The sequence below is a fragment of the Ursus arctos genome, unplaced genomic scaffold, assembly GCF_023065955.2.
Source record: "Ursus arctos isolate Adak ecotype North America unplaced genomic scaffold, UrsArc2.0 scaffold_15, whole genome shotgun sequence".
Taxonomy (NCBI): Eukaryota; Metazoa; Chordata; class Mammalia; order Carnivora; family Ursidae; genus Ursus; species Ursus arctos.
In genome coordinates, this window is record NW_026622819.1 from 666,635 (window position 1) to 684,263 (window position 17,629).

The window sequence follows — 17,629 nt, forward strand, 5'->3', positions numbered from 1 at the left end:
CAGGCGCGCCGCGGCCGGAAGTCGGCGCGCCCCGCCCCGCCGGCGCCCAGCGCTTCCGGGTCAAGGGGCGGCACGCCGCGCGCGGCACTTTCAAGCGCGGGCGGGCGGGCGAAGTGGCCTGGGTGGTGGCGGCGGTGGCGGCGGCGGCGGCGCGGGGCGCGAGGCGGCGGCGGCCACGCTCCGGGCGGGTCCCCGCTGCTCCCGGCGGCGGCGCCATGGACGAGGCCGTGGGTGACCTGAAGCAGGCGCTGCCCTGCGTGGCCGAGGCGCCGACCGTGCATGTGGAGGTGCACCAGCGCAGCGGCAGGTGAGCCTGGCCCGTCCCCCGGGGGCGCTCGCGCGGGGCCGGGCAGAAAGGGTTCCAGGTTCTGGTGGGAGCGCGGAGGCGCCGTCCTCGGACCCTGCGGCGGCGTCTGCTCGGCACCGCCGGCCGTGTGAGCCCCGGTGTCGGCCCCGTGGAGATGGGTCTTCTGGGTGCGGCCCGTGCGCGGCCGGGGGGAGACCCTCCCAGAGCTGCCTGCCCCCGAGGGACGGTCCCGGGGCTGCGAGGGTCGCAGTGTGGAGGGAGCCGGCGTCCCAGAGCCAGCCGGGGTCCTGGAAGCCTCCCGTGCCGCACTGAGAACGCCAGGTTTGTCAGGTGAATCACAGGGCTTGGGCTCCTGCGAAAATGCATCCCCAGGCGCTGGGAGGTTTGTTCTTTCACTCATGGTCGTCAGAGCCAGCGCCTTCCTGAGCGCCGGCTTGTGCAGGGCCTGGTGCCCCAGCAGGCACCTCGTTCACATTTCATGCTGACCCACCTCCCGGGCCTGGTCCCGGCACCTTGTTCGTGCTGACCCAACTTATGGGCCTGGTCCTGGGCACCTCGGGAGTGCTGCCCCACGTTCTGAGCCTGGTCCCAGGCACCATGGGTGTGCTAACCCACCTTCTGGTCCGCTGGTGTAGCAGGAGCCATCGCTGCTGCACCCCTCTCTGAGGGAGGCGAGCCCACTGCTGCACGAGCTTCTCCCGTAGCGGTCTGATGTGAACACTTAGCATTACAGTCTTGTTCTAAGCTGAGATCTCGTTTTTCTGTTTCCTTTGTTTCCCCAGCACTGCAAAAAAGGAAGACATAAAGCAGAGTGTTAGAAAGCTCCTGAACAGACATAATATTGTGTTTGGGGACTACACATGGACTGAATTCGATGAGCCTTTTCTGACCAGAAACGTGCAGTCCGTGTCTATTGTTGACACAGAGTTGAAGGTGAAAGACCCACAGGTACCTAATTCACCATGAGGAGGAATCATCAATCCCTAGCTGAATACAGAGTCAGTGTCATGAGGGCGCCTGGCTGGCACAGTCTATGGGGTGTGCAATCTTGATCTTGGGTTCATGAGTTCAAACCCGACGTTGGGCATAGAGTTTACTTTTAAAAAAGCAAAAAAACAAAAAAAGTATCATGAATGTGTGCTTGCTCCTTTGCTGGTCTGTTGTCAGAAACTGGCTGATTTTTCTGTTGGTTTGTCAGAGGAGCACCGGCTCTGTGAAGAGCCAGGTGCTGGGAGTGGATGTGGTCCCTCTGTCAGGATGCTCACAGCACAGTAGGGGGACAGATGGAAACCAGAGGCAGGATGCAGCACAGTGGGGTGGTGGGCTATGCTGATGAGACCCCCCTGCCCGTTCCCTGTTCTTGAGGTTAGCAAATGTCTGTGGCGTGCTCAGTGACATAGGACCATAGGAGGCATGGGGGCTGCAGCTTCAGAAAGGAGATGGGTTTTCCTTCCGGAAGGTCTTCATCTAGTCCATTGTGTGGACTGCCTCACCCACCATCTTCGTGTGAGAGGGGAGATGCTTTGGGGCATTTCTGTTGCTATAAAAACAACCCGAAGTGTCTGCCTCAGGAAGATGTATCACCTATATCTGTGTGGTTCATGTCTCATAAAGAATCAGTTTGGAAGGATTGGCTTGGCACTGAAATTTGCTTGCATTTGTATACTGGGACTAACACTTGTGGCTTTGTGAGTTTTATCCGTCCTACCTGATTCTGGCCCACCTGAAGGAAACAGAAGAGCTTTCCACACTACTGAGGAGGACAGATCAGAGCAGCCTAACCGGAACTGTTAAGCATTTTAACGTTCTCATTTTTGAGACTGCGGGTTCACCTAGAGGAATGTGTCTTTAACAACAGTTATGTAATTTTATAGAGATACGTGAACGATGTTTTACATGTTGTTAATAATAGCTGATGATTTGAAATATTTTAATTGTCCATCAGTCAGAGGTTGGCTAAGCAAATGGTACAGCCACACCCAGTGTGGTATAGCTGTGCAGGGCCCGTGCTAGATTCCTGTCCACAGCCAGAAAATGTTCCCAAGCTCTGCGAGGGGGAGAGGCGCAGTTAGAAAACTGCAGTCGAATCCGTGTTTGGTCAAATATGTGTGGCATGTCATAGACCAAAACATGGGTGAGGTTGAGTGGGGGGGCTTTGGTATTCTTCATTCTGTGTTTTTTGTATTTTTTCAACAAGCACGTAACTTTTATGATTACAAAGAACAATAAAGTCCTTTTCTGGATAAAGGCAGGGCGGAGGGGTAGTATTTTAAAAAGAGCTAATACTAAAACTGAACACGACAGTTTTTCTACCTAATCTAAGAACTGGTTTCTGACATTCTGCACGTTCGATCTTTGTTTTTGGACGTTACTATCTAACTTTGATGACTAGAATTAGGAAGTGAGTTATTTTCAGTTTATGTGGATTTATTTGATTTCCCTTCTCACCACAGCCCATTGATCTGGGTGCCTGCACAGTTGCGCTTCACGTCTTCCAGCTGAACGAGGGTGGCCCCAGCAGTGAGACTCTGGAGGAGGAGACGGAGAACATCACTGCGGCGAGTCACTGGGTCCTGCCTGCAGGTGCGTGACGGTGGCAGCAGGCGGGCCACACCCAAGACACAAGGCCAGACGTTGGGATGCGCCCTGTGCTCTCCAAGTCAGCTGAGGAGTTTGTATTCGTCCCTTTGTTTTGTAGGCTCTCAGCATGTCTTATTTCTTGTAAAACGGAATCACACATCACAAAAGAGGAGAGTGGAGATCTCCACTGTAAGACTATGTCCTTTAGGCAGGGCCCTCCAAGACAGTGCTAATTGAGAATCTGAAGGTGCTCCTCTTTTCCTGCCCAAGTGATCACCTGCTGGGCCACTCCTTCTCTTTGCTTCTCTGTGGACTTTGCCATTGTTCTAGCAGGTGGAGTCCTGGGGTTAACTCAGTCCTCGGGGCTTATGTCTGAGGTCCTGGTAGCTGGACTAGACCTGCTGCTGCCCTGCCCAAGTGCTGGCTCGTGAGGAGAGTGGTGGGTCAGGGTCCGTGCTCGTGGCAGGTCCACGAAAGACGATTGTGTGTGGTAACATGACAAGAAAGTAACTCTGTACTCCATTTAATGACTTGTCAAAAGTTATGCGACTGGCAGTTACTTAGCCTCTTTAATTTTAAGAATTCAAGTATTAAGAAAAAGTTCAAAAATTTAACTTCCTATTATGAGAATCTTAGCTGGCCACGTGTGGAGCAACGGAGAGCATCAGTGGCTTAGAGCAGACCTCAGTGGTCAGTGTAATGCCTGCTTTCCTAAAATCAGGTTTTTGTTTTATTCTCTCCCAGCTGAATTCCATGGGCTTTGGGACAGCCTGGTGTATGATGTGGAAGTCAAATCTCACGTAAGTTGCTGTTATTTTCCAGGAAGGCCAGTTGTTTGAGGTGGGATCAATATTGTGCTCTTCTCCGGCATCTTGGAGCCCTTTGACTCAAGCGGGCTTTGGGGACTCAGGCCCGCTAGCAGCGCATGTCTTGCCGAGCTGGTCTCCGGGGTGAGGAAGGGGAGGGTGCCCAATGTGAAGACAACTTTGATTGGACTGTGCTCTTAAGAACCCATCGGGACTGAGGAGGCAGGGCCAAGGGGCAGACAGAGCAGGTGGGCAGGCCTGAGCAAGCACCAGCTTGTCCGAACCCCGTCCAAGGGGCAGGGTCCTCCTGCACTCTGTGGGGAACCATGGAGGTCCATCCCCCTGTCCCCCCAGGCCACGAGAACACAGAGTCCTGGCTGCTATCTTGAGCACATGTGCTGCTGCTTGCCCACTGCTATGTTGTCCCCGAGGTAGGAGACATTTATCATGTGATAAGTCTCGTTCTTTTGTGTGATCTTGGCATTTTTAGTGGAAGTGACCTTGTGTTTGTCCTTTATATTTACAGTAGTAACAGCCAGCCTATTCTCATGTTTTGAGCTACCTCTACAGTGGAAGCCTGTGAGGCATCCATAGGCAGAGCTGCTGGCGGCTTCTGAGGGGTGCCCGGTGCCCGTCCCCCTTCTCGGGCACAAGCCCCAGCAGCGCATCTGGTGGGAAGCTTCGCCTCGTCAGCACCTCTGACTGTGTTCTACCTTCGTTCACTCAGCTTCTCGATTACGTGATGACGACTTTACTGTTCTCGGACAAGAACGTCGACAGCAATCTCATCGCCTGGAACCGGGTGGTGCTGCTGCACGGTAAAGCCTGTGGACTTTGTTATTGAACGAGATAAACTGTGAGATCAGGCTTCTTTACTTGTCCCATGGACCTTCTTTGAGGAGTTACCATTCTGTTTTCTGATGCAGCTGGAATTGCCCTAGCACGTCCCTTCCCTGAGAAGCCGATCCGGCTACGTTACTCTGGCCACCTGCTGCTTGACCCTTCACTTGGCAGCCACCTGATCATTGCCTTGTGACTTCTCTACATCATTGTCAAACTTGTCAGATAACTGCCTGATTCCCCCAAGTGACCATATGATCCTTAGGGCAGAAATTGCCTCACGTTTCTCTGTAGTGTCTTTAGAGCTTCACTTTACGACTGAAAACCGCGGCAACCATACTCCACTGAAATGCTGTCTCAGTCTTCTCTCAGGAAAACACTGGGTTTTTTCTTTTTTTTTAATCATTTTTTATTGTGTTATGTTAGTCACCATACATTACATCTGTAGTTCTTGATGTAACGTTCCATGATTCATTACTTGCGTATAACGCCCAGTGGTTTTTTTCTTAATGTCGCCGGTTAGAAAGGAGTCGAGAGCATACCCAGGTGAAGTGGGAGTGCAAAGTATTAGCTTCTCATGCCAGTTCAGGTTATAGGCTTCTGTGCAATCCTGAAAAGTGTCTGTTGAGCAGCAGATACGCTCAGCACACTGTCCTAATACCAGGTTCTGAGTAGGCCGTCAGTAGGTGTTTTCATTAGTGAAGTAGCTAACTTTCTCTCAAGAACTGGTTTTGTGTCTTTTTCTTAATTATCGAGAGTGTGTGCAGAAGATCAGAGCTGAAGGTGCCCGCGTTTCCTGACAGAAGCGTTTGCTCTTCACATCAGTCATCTCAGAGCTGCTGCCAGGCTCTGTGCCGAGTGGCCCACAGGGGAGAAGCAATACGAGTGGGGGTCCTCCCCTGGCTGCCATTCTGGTTTAGCGTGGGCCCCAGTGAAACAGTTGTCATGAGGGGTGTTTGACCTTGTGCAGGGTGCCTTAGTGAGTGGATTTTATAGAGGACACGGGACGAGGAGGGTGTCGGTGAAGATGTCGACCGGGAGATGTAGCACTCCCTCAGGATGCTGAGGGGACCCACGTCCAGGAGGTGCTGCTGTGTGGGGGGCGTGGAGTTAAGACCAGAAACACAAGCGGAGTTCAAACTAGGAGGAAAAGGGACGGACTCGTGAAGCGTGTTGGTGATATTTTAGAGTATTCACGCTGCTGGCGGACTGCTTTGTGTGTTAGCAAGCAGTCCTCGGGGGAGCAGCATTCCGAGCGCGGAGTTCTCCCTCTCCCGCGTGCTGTGCGTGGTGCAACTGCCGTTTGAAGAAATGTGTTATGACGCTGACTTAACACATCTGCTTGGGTTTTGTTGCAGGTCCTCCGGGAACTGGAAAAACATCCCTGTGTAAAGCATTAGCCCAGAAACTGACCATTCGACTTTCAAGCAGGTAACTTCTGGTAATTTGAGAAAGAGCAGAGGACGGGATCGCTTGCTTCTCATTTGTGCACTGAGGTGTTTTTATTTTTTGGTCACTTCCCTTGACTCTGTATGCAGCCCCTCTATTTCAAGGCAGGTTCACCAAATCCTCTGTACTCAGCGGTGCCGAGTGAGGGTCTCAGTCTTTTATTGATGGCGCTTGCTTTATAGTCAGCATGTGGTCTTTCTGGTGACTGTCCTGGACGCATCAGGACACGTCTCTGCTCTCGGGGGCAGGACGCTTGGGTGGCAGCTCAGGATGCTTGCTGCTCTGGCTGATGGTCACCATTCTGGCACCTGGGAGGGGAGTGGCCAAGCCTCGCAGGGTCGATCTGTGTCTTCTTGAGCTCTGGCTGGTTCGTCGTGTTCAGACGCTACATGGCTGTTGTTTTAGCTACCCCCGCCCCCATTTTCTGGAAACCCATTTATTTGCATGTGAAATTGTCTGATGTTCCATGGGCCACTGATTTACTTTTTTGTCTTTTCAGGTTTTTAGAGTTTTATATATTCCATTTGGGGCCATTTTCCGGAATACCTTATCTGCTTTTAATTCCATTCAGTGGCATCTTCATTTCCGAGAGTGTATTTTTCTTTTCTGAAGGTTGCACTTGGTTCCTTTTATGCTTTCCAACTCTCTGATGTGCTGTTCTTGCAGAATGCTCGAGGAGTGTGCGGTAGCAGGGTCACTTGTTTCTCTGCTAATTCCGTCGTCGTTGTCGGTTCTGAGTCTCTCTGCTGCTGGGTGGCTCTCCTGCTTTGGGGTCAGTTTCTGCTTCTTGTCCTGTCAGCTAAGTTTTGATTAAATGCACTTTGTTTTTATTGGGTTTTGTTCTGGTGGGCATTTCAGTTGCTTGTGATTTAGTGTGATCCTCTTGAGGTTTATTTTTAAGCTTTGTTAGAGAGGGGTCTAGACGGAATGCTGAAGTGAAGCCCTTCCGGGATCTCAGTTGAACACCTGAGTCATAGCGGGTACTGTCCACTTTGGTCATTGGGAGCGTGAACGTCCCACCTGCGAACACCAGGAACCATGCAGCTCACAGCTCTCCAGCCTCATGGAATTTCCTTTTTCTCACATACCTGAGTGTTCAGCAAAGACCCAGAAGGACCCTGTGATGATTCCTGGATCTTTATTCCTGCGTATCTGCATCCCCTCTGGAACTCCGTAGCCTCCAGCTGCCTCAGGCTCCTCGAACTCAGGCCTCTGTGTCCAAGTCGGCACAGTGGCTGCACATTTCTTGGGTCCCGTCCAGGGCTGTGGTTGGAAGGTGCTGCAGGCAGAGAGCCAGAGCAGTTGCAGGGCTCCCTCATGTCCTGTGTGGGGTGACAGTCCTCCACACCTGCTGTCCAGTCGCTTTGTAGATGCTATTGTGATTTTGTCTCATTTTCTGGTTGATCAGTTTGGAGGGTTGATCTGATAATTGTTACTCAGTATGACTTTAGAAGAGGGAATTCTGTGAGGTATACTTTAACCTATTATGTTTCTTTCAAAAATGTCCTGTGGTATTTTTATGTCGGGAAATTGCTCTATATCTACCCTTTATTCTATGCTTGGCAACTCGGTATTTGTCTTCACACACTGAAATCCATCTGTGTTTTAAAGATCTCCTGGGTCGGTTTCCTAAAACACTGGAGCTGAAGATGTTACTCTAAGAAATACAACTCTGAAGTACAACTGTCTAGAAATATGCATTTATTTTTTGGCTTAGAAGTTGTAAGAAGAAATCTTAGTGAGCTTTTGTTGTTCATTTTAACAAAATGCTTTAGAATTAAATTGTAATATTCAGCCTGATCTTTATTTCGTTAGGTTCTCTCTTCCCTCCCCTCTTTTATAAACAGAATTAGTAAATGGAAAGCCAGTTATAATCTTTTGAATGTGATTATTTTTCTTGTGTGGACTTTCAAGGTGCAGAGGACCTGGCTCGGCTTCCCTTCTGTCTCAGTCTTGCTCCCAGTTTGCTTTTAGTTAGAACGAAGCGCGTCCAGGTCGCAGCTGCCTCCCGTGCGTGCAGAGGGTCAGTGGGAGATTTCAGTCAGTATGTGCCGAGGTTCACTTTGGGGCATCTGGGCACCCCTGGGCTCGGGAAGTAATTTTGTGCTGGGAAACAGATTGTCACGCTCGTTTTGGTTTTAGGTAAGAAGGAAAGCATGTTCAGCTTCAGCCAAAAAAACTTCTTTGCCCGCCAGGTTACTACTGGTAATACTTCTTCCAGTGCTAGAGATGTGAATTGTGAGTAGATTAGAAGTGAGGGAGATTTTACTCTTGCTTTGATTCAAATCAAAACACTTTGTTTGCTTCAGCCTGAACCACCGGCCACGCATCACTAGGTTTTCATAATTATTTGAGCCCTCGTTGGTATTACCTTGAAGTAACTCATGATTACCTCGAACCCTGGCTGGTAACTGGGGATTTAACCAGTTAGTGGGCAGTGCTAAAGAAGGAGTGGTTGCCACTGGGGATTCTCTGTTTCTAAACCGATCGTCTTAACTCTGTTTTATCTTCCCAGGTACCGGTATGGCCAATTAATTGAAATAAACAGCCACAGTCTCTTTTCTAAGTGGTTTTCGGAAGTAAGTATTAGCATCACTTCTGCTTGTCAGGATTGCCAGCCATGTAGTTGAAAAGGTGTCCCGTATAGTAGGCACACTTTCTCCTCCAAGGACGTGACACGTGTAACAAGTGACAGTGTGGCTGACTTCAGGGTCAGAGGGAAGTTCCAGAGCTAAGCAGTAACTTGGAAATAGTGTGAGGCCCGAGAGGACCCTCTGCTGGTCACATCCATACCTTTGGGTGGGACAGACACTCAACTTTCTCTTAGGGAGGGAACCCTCATTCTGGTGAGGGCCGCATCCTCAGCTGAGCACGCCCTTGGGACCCTGAGCCTCGTTGCTTTATTTGAATTGCGGGGCTCGGCCAAGGCGACATTGTAGGTGCCCCTCAGCGCAGGAGAACGCCGCCCAGGCACCTGAGTCACTAGATCCCTCTGATGGGTGGTGACCCAGGACAGGGAGCACTTGTGAGGCATGTGCCTACCAGCTTGCGTGTTTGCGTCCGTGACCCATCTTCTTCCTGGTCATGGGGACGGCAGGGAAACGGAAGGAGGAAGTGCACCGAGCGCGAGGCGCCCCTACCAAGCGGCCCGGAGCTGAGCCGGTGTAGGTTCAGGCTCGCTGTCCTGGCGCATGGAGTGTGTGGGTCAGCCTCCTTCCGTGTGGTCCTGGCTTCTTGGATTTAGGGATTTCTCCAAGAGGCCGTCAGGAGGCAGTGGCCTGGGGGCCCCCTGGGCTCAGACCGAGGCTGGGCGGGGACCACGGGTGCACGTGTACACCAGGCAGAGTGTGGCGTGCAAGTCGGCACTAAAGGAGTGTTTTGGTTCCAGAGTGGCAAGCTGGTAACTAAGATGTTCCAGAAGATTCAGGACTTGATTGATGACAAAGACGCTCTAGTCTTCGTGTTGATTGATGAGGTATGCGCGTCTGGACGTCACACCTGTGACTGAAGCAGATCCAACCCCTGGCTGGGCCCGGCCTCCCACCAGCACTCCAGCCGTGCAGCCTGCTCCTCCTCGGCCTCCCACACGTCCAGCTCCTGGCACAGTGGGCTCAGCACACCCCTTCGCTTGTTCCCCACTTCTCAGTTGATGTATCCCACGGCTGCCCTTGGGGCCAGGAGCTATCTTTTTCTACCTGTTGTCCCATTCCCACAGGTGGAGAGCCTCACGGCCGCCCGCAATGCTTGCAGGGCAGGCGCCGAGCCTTCAGATGCCATACGCGTGGTCAATGCCGTCTTGACGCAGATCGATCAGATTAAGAGGTAATGCTGACATGGTGGCCTCACGTGAGAAACCACAGGCAGGGTGTGAGGTGCCCGCACAGCTCCTCTGACTGGAAATACTTAGCTGCTACTAAGTATCAGCTCTGTCTTTGCCCATCTGAGGCGGTATGTGTGCTAAATGCAATGCTTAGGAATTAAGTACCTCTACTAAACTATTAAAAACATAACGCAGAACGTGAGTGTGGTGAAAATTCACATGCTGCAGAGACGCACATGACGCGCGAAACACGCCACGTTCAAGCAGTGGTGCCAACACCACCCAGTGTTTGTTGACATCGAAGCGCGGCGATGGTGAGCGTCACCAGCACGCCCTTCATGGGGCCAGATTTCATGTCTCTGCAGTCCAGCCTTGCAGGTCCAGGGTCTGTGGTCAGTGTACCCTAAGCTGATCCAGGTTTAGGGAGTGACTCCTAGTAACCTGACTCAAGGAAGTGATGTCCAAACCAGAACCCCTGTGTGTTCTCTGCAGTGTTTCACCACCACCCCCACCCCACCCCCCGCTGACCACAGCTCTCACAGTTAGTCCTGGGAGTGCTGTCCTGCACTGAGGGTGCCAGACTCCAGAGCACTGCTTGGAAGCTACTTGCTGCGTGTGGACCCACAGGGAACTGAATTGTGCTCAGGGCTGTTTCCTCCAGGCCTTCAGCATAGTTTTACCACAGAGAGGCTCTGATTTCCCGAGACACAGCTCTTGGGGTAGGCTGCAGGGGCCGCTTGCTTCCACCCCACTATGGGCCAGCCACGTGTGAGGTGCAGCCCCTCCTCATCTCTGCCTCCTTCCCTGCCCCTTCTCCTCAGTCTGGTTTCTACCTTTGTGTCTTTCCTTCACTTGAGGGCGACTGCTCTCCCGAGAGTTTTCTACAGCATCTGACCCCTGGCAGCCCCTCCCCTGCCTCCACTCTTCAGACCACCTCAGTTTCTGCCACTGGCCTCTCATCTCTTCGGGCAGCCCGGGCAGCCCGTGCCTGGCCTTCTCCCCTCTTCTGTCGCTCACCCTTCAGAGGCCTGCCGGTCCACCTGGACCATGTGTCAGGCACACTCCCAGGGCAGTCATTCCGCTCTGAAAACCCCATTTCCAGGGTTCCCACTGCACTGATGGCCTCGCCATGCAGCCACTGCTTGAGCCATAAGATGGTGCCCCAACATCCCTCCTGTTGCTGGCAGGTGTGGGCTCAGGAGGGGATGGAGACACACGGGCCTCTGGTTTCCCTCGTACCTTCCTATCCCCCTTTACTTCACACTACCTATTCAGGCCCCTCAAGGTGACCCTTCCAGGCCTTCCTTTATGTGGATCTGACTCCCTGGGCTCCTGGAAGCCCTGCACTCCCTGCCCGTACCCTCACTGGCTCACCCCTGCTCACCCTGTGCTATGCACCTGTTGCCAGACACCAGGTAAAGCTGGCCCTTCCAGGGGCTCCCCTGGCCATACAGCTTCCTGCAGCCTCTATGCCAGCCACGGGCCCCAGGGAAGCACTGCCGCGTCCCCTGCACCTGAGCCCACTGGCCTGGGAAGCATGCTCCCCAGGGTGCCTGTTCCTGCTCTGTGCTGGCCCATGTTAGTGAACAGACTAGACAACAGTGCTCTCTTTGCAGAGCTTAGAAGCTAAAGGGGAAAGCAGCTGGTAAACAGGATGAATAGTTCAACTCCGCAGCTTGTGGGGGTCGTGAGAACCACGTGGAGAGCAGTCACCTGGGCGTGCCCAGGCGGGTCGATGGGGTAGTCGGGACTCTGCACACAAGTGAGAACATTGCTGTGCCATGGCTGAGGGAGGAGAGGAAGTAGTGAAGTGGGAGTCTAGGAGAACTTCCCAGAAGGCAGAGGAGCAGAGTGTCTGCTTGGTGCTCTGTGTTGCGGCCAGGAGAGCCTGGTGGGGAGTTGGGGTCCACAGGCACTCAGGCGTGAACCTTGGGAGACCTTGTAGGCCGGTGTTGGGACTTGGGGCGCAGCCTGCTAGGGTGCTGGCCGAACACTAGAACCTTCATGGGCAGAGGGTGTGCTGGAGTCGCTGAGGCACCTGGTGACCGGCACGTGCTCCTCTGCCTTCAGGCACTGCAATGTGGTGATCCTGACCACCTCCAACATCACAGAGAGGATCGATGTGGCCTTCGTGGACAGGGCTGACATCAGGCAGTACATCGGACCACCCTCTGCAGCAGCCATCTTCAAAATCTACCTCTCGTGTTTGGAAGAACTGATGAAGGTGCTGGGTATCTTGTCACTCTTCTAGCAGTGGGTTTCTCATTTTTTCTCGTTCCCTGACCTAGCTCGAAGTAGCTAATTCCAATATGGAGTGCATTATGAATGTGGCATTAACGGTCTGAAGTTGAAAACTGCAGTTGTGCCTGGGAGGTTGAGCTGTTAGTTGAAATTGTGGCTACTGACTCAGTACTTTTGTTCTTTCGGCACAAAATGATCACGACTATGTGACCTACGACCTGCAGGGGGGAGTGAGTGGGAGGGGTACGGCCGTGGTAGCCTGCCAGCATGTCCTGGTCCACAGGGGGACTGCCTGACTGGAGGTCAGAGCTCACAGGGAGGTCATCCTAAGGAGGTTGTCATTTACAGGCTGTCAGCGGCTGCAGTGTTAATGTCCCTTTGGTCCTGTTTTCTCACAGCAGCCATGAGTGAGATAACGCTCCTAGTCGACCTTGTGTGAGTTACTCTAACAGGGACCTGCTTTGCACCTGGGTGCTAGGAGTTCTGGCACCGGGCACAGCAGGCCCGAGGCAGGCAGTGCCTGCTCCAACAGGAGCATTCCTCAAACCTGTGAGTCTGGGAAGCGTGCAGTAACCAAGCCGGCCAACGGATGGGGAGTTCCGTGGTGATTGTTGTCATGGTATCACTGTAGCTGGGTGGTGGGGGTGGGATCGACTCCTGCCCAGCATCACGGAGCTGGGGCCCTGATGCCCTCAGCAAGGATGACACAGCCTGTGACAGGGATGGGAGAGCTGCCATGGCATGTGCTTCCCATCCTACTTTTCTGTGGCATGGAGACATGGGGCCCCCTGGAGTTTTGACTTGAGGTACCAGGTGAACTCTAGAAAGTGTCGCTGTCGAGAAGTCAGCGTGATGGGATCCTGCCGGCGGTCATGCTCGCACCCGGGCTGTGCGTCCAGGAGATGGTCTAAGGTTTAGCCAAACGTACAGACTTTTTCTGCAAGCTGAGCATGTGGGACAGGGGTTGTTTCTTAGTCAGATGATTTACAGGAAATTAAGATGTTCCGATGCTGTAGTGGAGATTTGACCAGTCCTAAAGGCTGTCACATGTGACTGGCCCACTCTCTGTCAGGAGCCGGCAGCTCTCATGTGCACCCGGATGGCCTGTGTCGCTGCGGGGGGAGGGGGGCGGGGGGCAGCGAGGGGCAGTCCCAGGGCAGCTGCTGGGACTCCGAGGGAGTGTCATGTCTTAGAAAGCTGAGAAGACTCCCACGTACACCCTGTATTTTAAATTTACCCACAGCTTTCACCAAACCTCCAAAATGTATGGAGAAAGCTGTTTATTCTGTTTTCTCTCTTGATTTCTTAGTCAGGAGTTCATGTTAGAAGTCATTCAGTAGTGGTCACTCAGCACCCTGACCTGTTTAACACAGCTCCTTGGCCAAGAATGTCCCACGTGCAGACACATGGCCTATGAGGGAACTCCGGGGCCCAGACCCAGGGTCAGGCTGTGCCATCACAGCACACAACAGTCTGATCTTGAAGACAAGTGGAGACTGTCCTTGAAAGGCAGGCCAAGTCCTGGTTCCTGGACCCAACTTTGCCCCACTGGGTTGTGATACACCATTGAAACCCATTACCAGGCTGGCCTCAGCCCCTCCAAGTCCCTCCCTGCCCTGACATGTGGTGAAGACACCTCTTGACCAAAAGCACTGAAGAGGCTGGGTTGCCGCCGGTCTCTGAGACGTGTTTTGTCGTTTGTATTTTTATCTGTGTTTGAAGGAGCAGGGGCATGTGTATGGGTGAGAGGGAAGCGGCCTGTGTCCTGGTGTGTCTGTGCTTGCGTTTCTGTGAGGTGGGGTATGGTTGCCTGCTCTCTGGGTGCTGTCCCTGTGGCCAACGGTGTGCACTCCACCCTGCGGACTCTGCGCTAACACACGGTCTCTGTCTCCAGTGTCAGATCATATACCCTCGCCAGCAGTTGCTGACCCTCCGGGAGCTGGAGATGATTGGCTTCATTGAAAACAACGTGTCAAAGTTGAGCCTCCTTTTGAGTGAAATTTCAAGGTGTGAATTGACTTCATTTTTGTAACCAAGAAAAGTGTGTCTGTTATAATGGGCAGTTGTAGCTGACTGTAGCAGCCTGGGGTAGTGGTGCGGGGTCAGAGGACAGGGAGTTGAATCCTGAGGCATTTGTTGCATATGGGCCGGGAGAGCTTCAAGAGCCTTTGACCACCCTGACCCCGGGGTTTCTGGGCCAGAGGGTGGAGGTCAGCTGCCCTCCCAGAGGCAGCTTTAGAAAACAGAAAACAGTGCAGTGCTTCTCTTTGAAAATATAGACATTCAAATTAAGGCTCTCTTAACACATTGATGATTTCTTAAATGGTATTTGTTAAGGCAAGGCTCTGGTGATCAAGGGAAGCACTGGTGAGCAGGGAAGGTGGGGAGATGGAGCAGAGCCTCAAAGGACAGAATTTGGATAAATTGGAGAGAAATGGGGATCGCCGCAGGTGCCACATGTGCAGGGGACCTCAGGTGGGTCTTACTGCAGAGGCCAGGTGGTGGCAGGAGGCTTCCAGTCTGTGTTCTGACCAGAGAGTGTGAACTGCATTCTGAAGCCATGAAGCTTGTGGAAGGTTTTTTGTTTGTTTGTTTGTTTTTAAAGATTTTATTTATTTATTTGACAGAGAGAGGCAGTGAGAGAGGGAATACAAGCAGGGGGAGTGTGAGAAGGAAAAGCAGGCTTCCCGCTGAGCAGGGAGCCCGATGCGGGTCTTGATCCCAGGACCCTGGGATCATGCCCTGAGCCGAAGGCAGACGCTTAACGGCTGAGCCACCCAGGCGCCCCTTGTGGAAGGTTTTAAACAAAGGGATAGCCTGAAGAACAGATTAGTTTTTGGATAATCTGTTGAAGAGATATAAACTGGTTGAGATGGGGCAAGGAGGGCAGTTCGGACACTTACACAAAAATCAACGCAGAGCAGCCTGGTTTCTGAGGGAGCCGTGCCACTGGCCACGCGCCCACTGTCCTGTGCACACTCGTAGGCAGGTGGCGCATTGGGGCAGCAAGGACCCTGTCCTGCCTGGGGCAGTAGCTGAGGACCGGGGGAGACCAGCCGTAGGGGAGGGGACATTCGGAGATGAGGGAAATGGCCTGAAACTACCTCCACACGTGGCTCTGTTCACAGGAAGAGCGAGGGCCTCAGCGGCCGCGTCCTAAGAAAACTCCCTTTTCTGGCTCATGCGCTGTACATCCAGGTGAGTCACCGCAGCCTTCCCTGCCTCTGGCACTCTGCTGTCCTCACAACCGCTCTGGGTGGCAGGGTATGGCCTCGCCGTGAAGTTGCACAGAACACTGTTGGGAACCTGATTTATCTCCGTGTCTAAGTGATGGGCGCCTGGGTAGGGGGAGGAGTATGTCTCGCTGCCTCTGGTGAGGAGGTGGCCTGCTGGTGCCCACACGCCTCTGGGCCCTCCCTGGCCCCCACACGGTGCTCGTGCAGAACAGCGCCTTGGAGTCCCCCCCTTGCCCTTGCTGTGGCTGTGCCCCCGCTGCTGTCAGTGTGGGGGGGGGCTGCTGCCAGCGGCCCCACCGAGGGCAGGAGCAGCCCACGTGCCTGTGTCTCCTTCCAGGCCCCCACCGTCACCATCGAGGGCTTCCTCCAGGCCCTGTCTCTGGCGGTGGACAAGCAGTTTGAAGAAAGGAAGAAGCTCTCGTCTTGCGTTTGATCTGAGCTCCCTGCCCATGGGTTTCTAATCGTGAACACGACTATCAAGTGACGTCACTCCTCACGGCAGCAGCTGCCGAGAAGTCTCTGAACCCTTGGCCCAGGTCTACAGGCCAGAAGCCCACGAGGCTAAGCAGTGTTCCAAGAAGTGTGTTGTATTGACGTGTTTTTAAGATACACGGCCTGTCATTTTCACTGTTGGAAGATGATAACTCGCGTTCTGCTTTGCTGTAAAGAACTGTCTAGATGTGCTCGTTCCATCCTGTGTCTGGTCGATCGGACACAAAATGCTGACAAATGTTTAAAAAAGGCAATACCGTAGGTTTTAGGAAACGGAAGAGAAACTATATCATCTCAGGTGATAACGTACTCATAGCGTTAAAGACATCCGCCTCCCTGAAGACAGAGGCAGCCCTCTGACCTGAGCTGCTGTGCTGAGTGCACACATTTCAGGGACTGATGAACCAAGGAACCCTATTTCTGTGTTCTAGAAATCGAGAAAAAAATTCCAGGTAGAGGTTCTTCACGGTAATCACGGTGCTGTGTGTGGGAAAGGTGCAGCCTCCGCGTTGGGCATCCGCGACAGGCAGCGTCACGTGGTGCTTCTGCCGGTCATTCTGTTCCTTAGTCGTGTTCCCGCGGCTCAGGGCCGGTGCACGTTAACAGTACAGCATAAACTGGCCAATAGGTTTGTCTTGCTTCCGAATGTGGATTGCTCTTTTCTGATGCTAAAATTTCGTGGTTCGTGTTTTATATGCATTTTTGAGGGACGTGTTACCTTTTGTTACAGAACTTTTTAAGTATTAAAACGTTTTCCCCAGAATTTTCTCATTGTGATTCTCTTATCACTTCCCAGTGCTCTGAATTTTATTGCAACATTATTCACCTGATTATATAGGTTTCAGTCTGTCTTGTGCTTTGAGGTGTAAGAAGGGACCGTGCCTGTTTATGGGAGTGGCACCGAGAGCCAGATTCAGAACCCGGACCCACTCCTGCTTGAGAGACCAGAGCCTGATTCTGTGCTTTCCTCGAAACCCTGAGATGGGGGTGAAAGTGGGGTCTGTGGGCACTTGGGTCGGGAGAAGAAGGGTACGCCATGCTCCAGGATTGGGGGACCCTGAGAGAACTTCATCTCGCGAGTTTGCTACTGAAATGCCCAATATCCAGGTGCCCAGAGGGAAGGAAGAGGCCAGGGACCAGGCTGATGCAGACAGGTGGAAAAACAGGGTGAGGGAGACGCGCAGGGGAAGGAGAATCCTGGAGGGACAGACTAGGTGGGGGTGGGGCCCCAGAGCCAGGCCCTGTGGGCAGAGGGTGAGATCTAAGGGTGGGGAAGTCGGGAAGTCCACCAGACCCAGACCCATTTCCCAGAAAGTGGGCTCCAGAGGTTCTGTGGGTGCAGCTGATGTGTCTGCCTGTGGGCCACTAGAGGGTGGCACTGCCCTGTGCAGTGGGACAGGAGGGGGTTCCAGGGCTCAGCAAGGGCCCCAGGACAGAGTGGTTAGCAGAGGCCATCAACACTGCCAGGCTCTGCGGCTCCCTCTCTCCTCCCCATGTGCATGTCTGTGCCTCAGGGTGTGCGTGGGAGGGGGCAGCAGGGGCCACGGGAACACAAGTGCTCTTGGCCCATCGTGCCTCCTCAGGACCACGTTCACTAGGCGTGTGGAAGGAGAAGGGATGGGGGCCATCCCACCCACTTGGCCATCCTGAGGGGCCTGCTGGAGATGGGTGGGCCAAAGTGTGAGGAGGGAGGGTCACACCTGGGCCACCAGACACAGGTCCTGGGCCCTCCCCTGGCACAGGCTGTCGTGGGCACTTTGTAGGTGGTAGCCAACCCCCCCCCCAGATGCTCATTGCTGAGCATGGCTAGATGCTCCGACGGGTTTGGGGCCAGGCTGGGGAAGGGGCTATCCTGGCC

At 53.3% G+C, this 17,629-nt stretch overlaps 1 protein-coding gene across 1 annotated transcript; it reads left to right on the forward strand.

The window, feature by feature from the left end:
• The first annotated feature begins 179 nt into the window (after positions 1-179).
• On the forward strand, positions 180-16,526 carry TRIP13 (thyroid hormone receptor interactor 13). The gene is made up of 13 exons (XM_026506634.4): positions 180-307; positions 1,090-1,255; positions 2,761-2,890; positions 3,632-3,687; positions 4,421-4,511; positions 5,892-5,964; positions 8,498-8,561; positions 9,371-9,457; positions 9,698-9,804; positions 11,873-12,026; positions 13,938-14,050; positions 15,172-15,241; positions 15,617-16,526. The coding sequence occupies exons 1-13, from the start codon at positions 216-218 to the stop codon at positions 15,710-15,712; spliced, it is 1,299 nt and encodes a 432-aa protein (XP_026362419.1). The 5' UTR covers positions 180-215; the 3' UTR covers positions 15,713-16,526.
• The last annotated feature ends 1,103 nt before the right edge of the window (positions 16,527-17,629 follow it).

Excerpts from the sequence above, each read along its gene's own strand:
- TRIP13 (XM_026506634.4), top strand. The coding sequence starts at position 216 with ATGGACGAGGCCGTGGGTGACCTGAAGCAGGCGCTGCCCTGCGTGGCC. Across the intron at positions 8,562-9,370 it reads TTTCTAAGTGGTTTTCGGAA|AGTGGCAAGCTGGTAACTAA; the intron begins GTAAGTATTAGC and ends TTTTGGTTCCAG. Across the intron at positions 14,051-15,171 it reads CTTTTGAGTGAAATTTCAAG|GAAGAGCGAGGGCCTCAGCG; the intron begins GTGTGAATTGAC and ends CTCTGTTCACAG.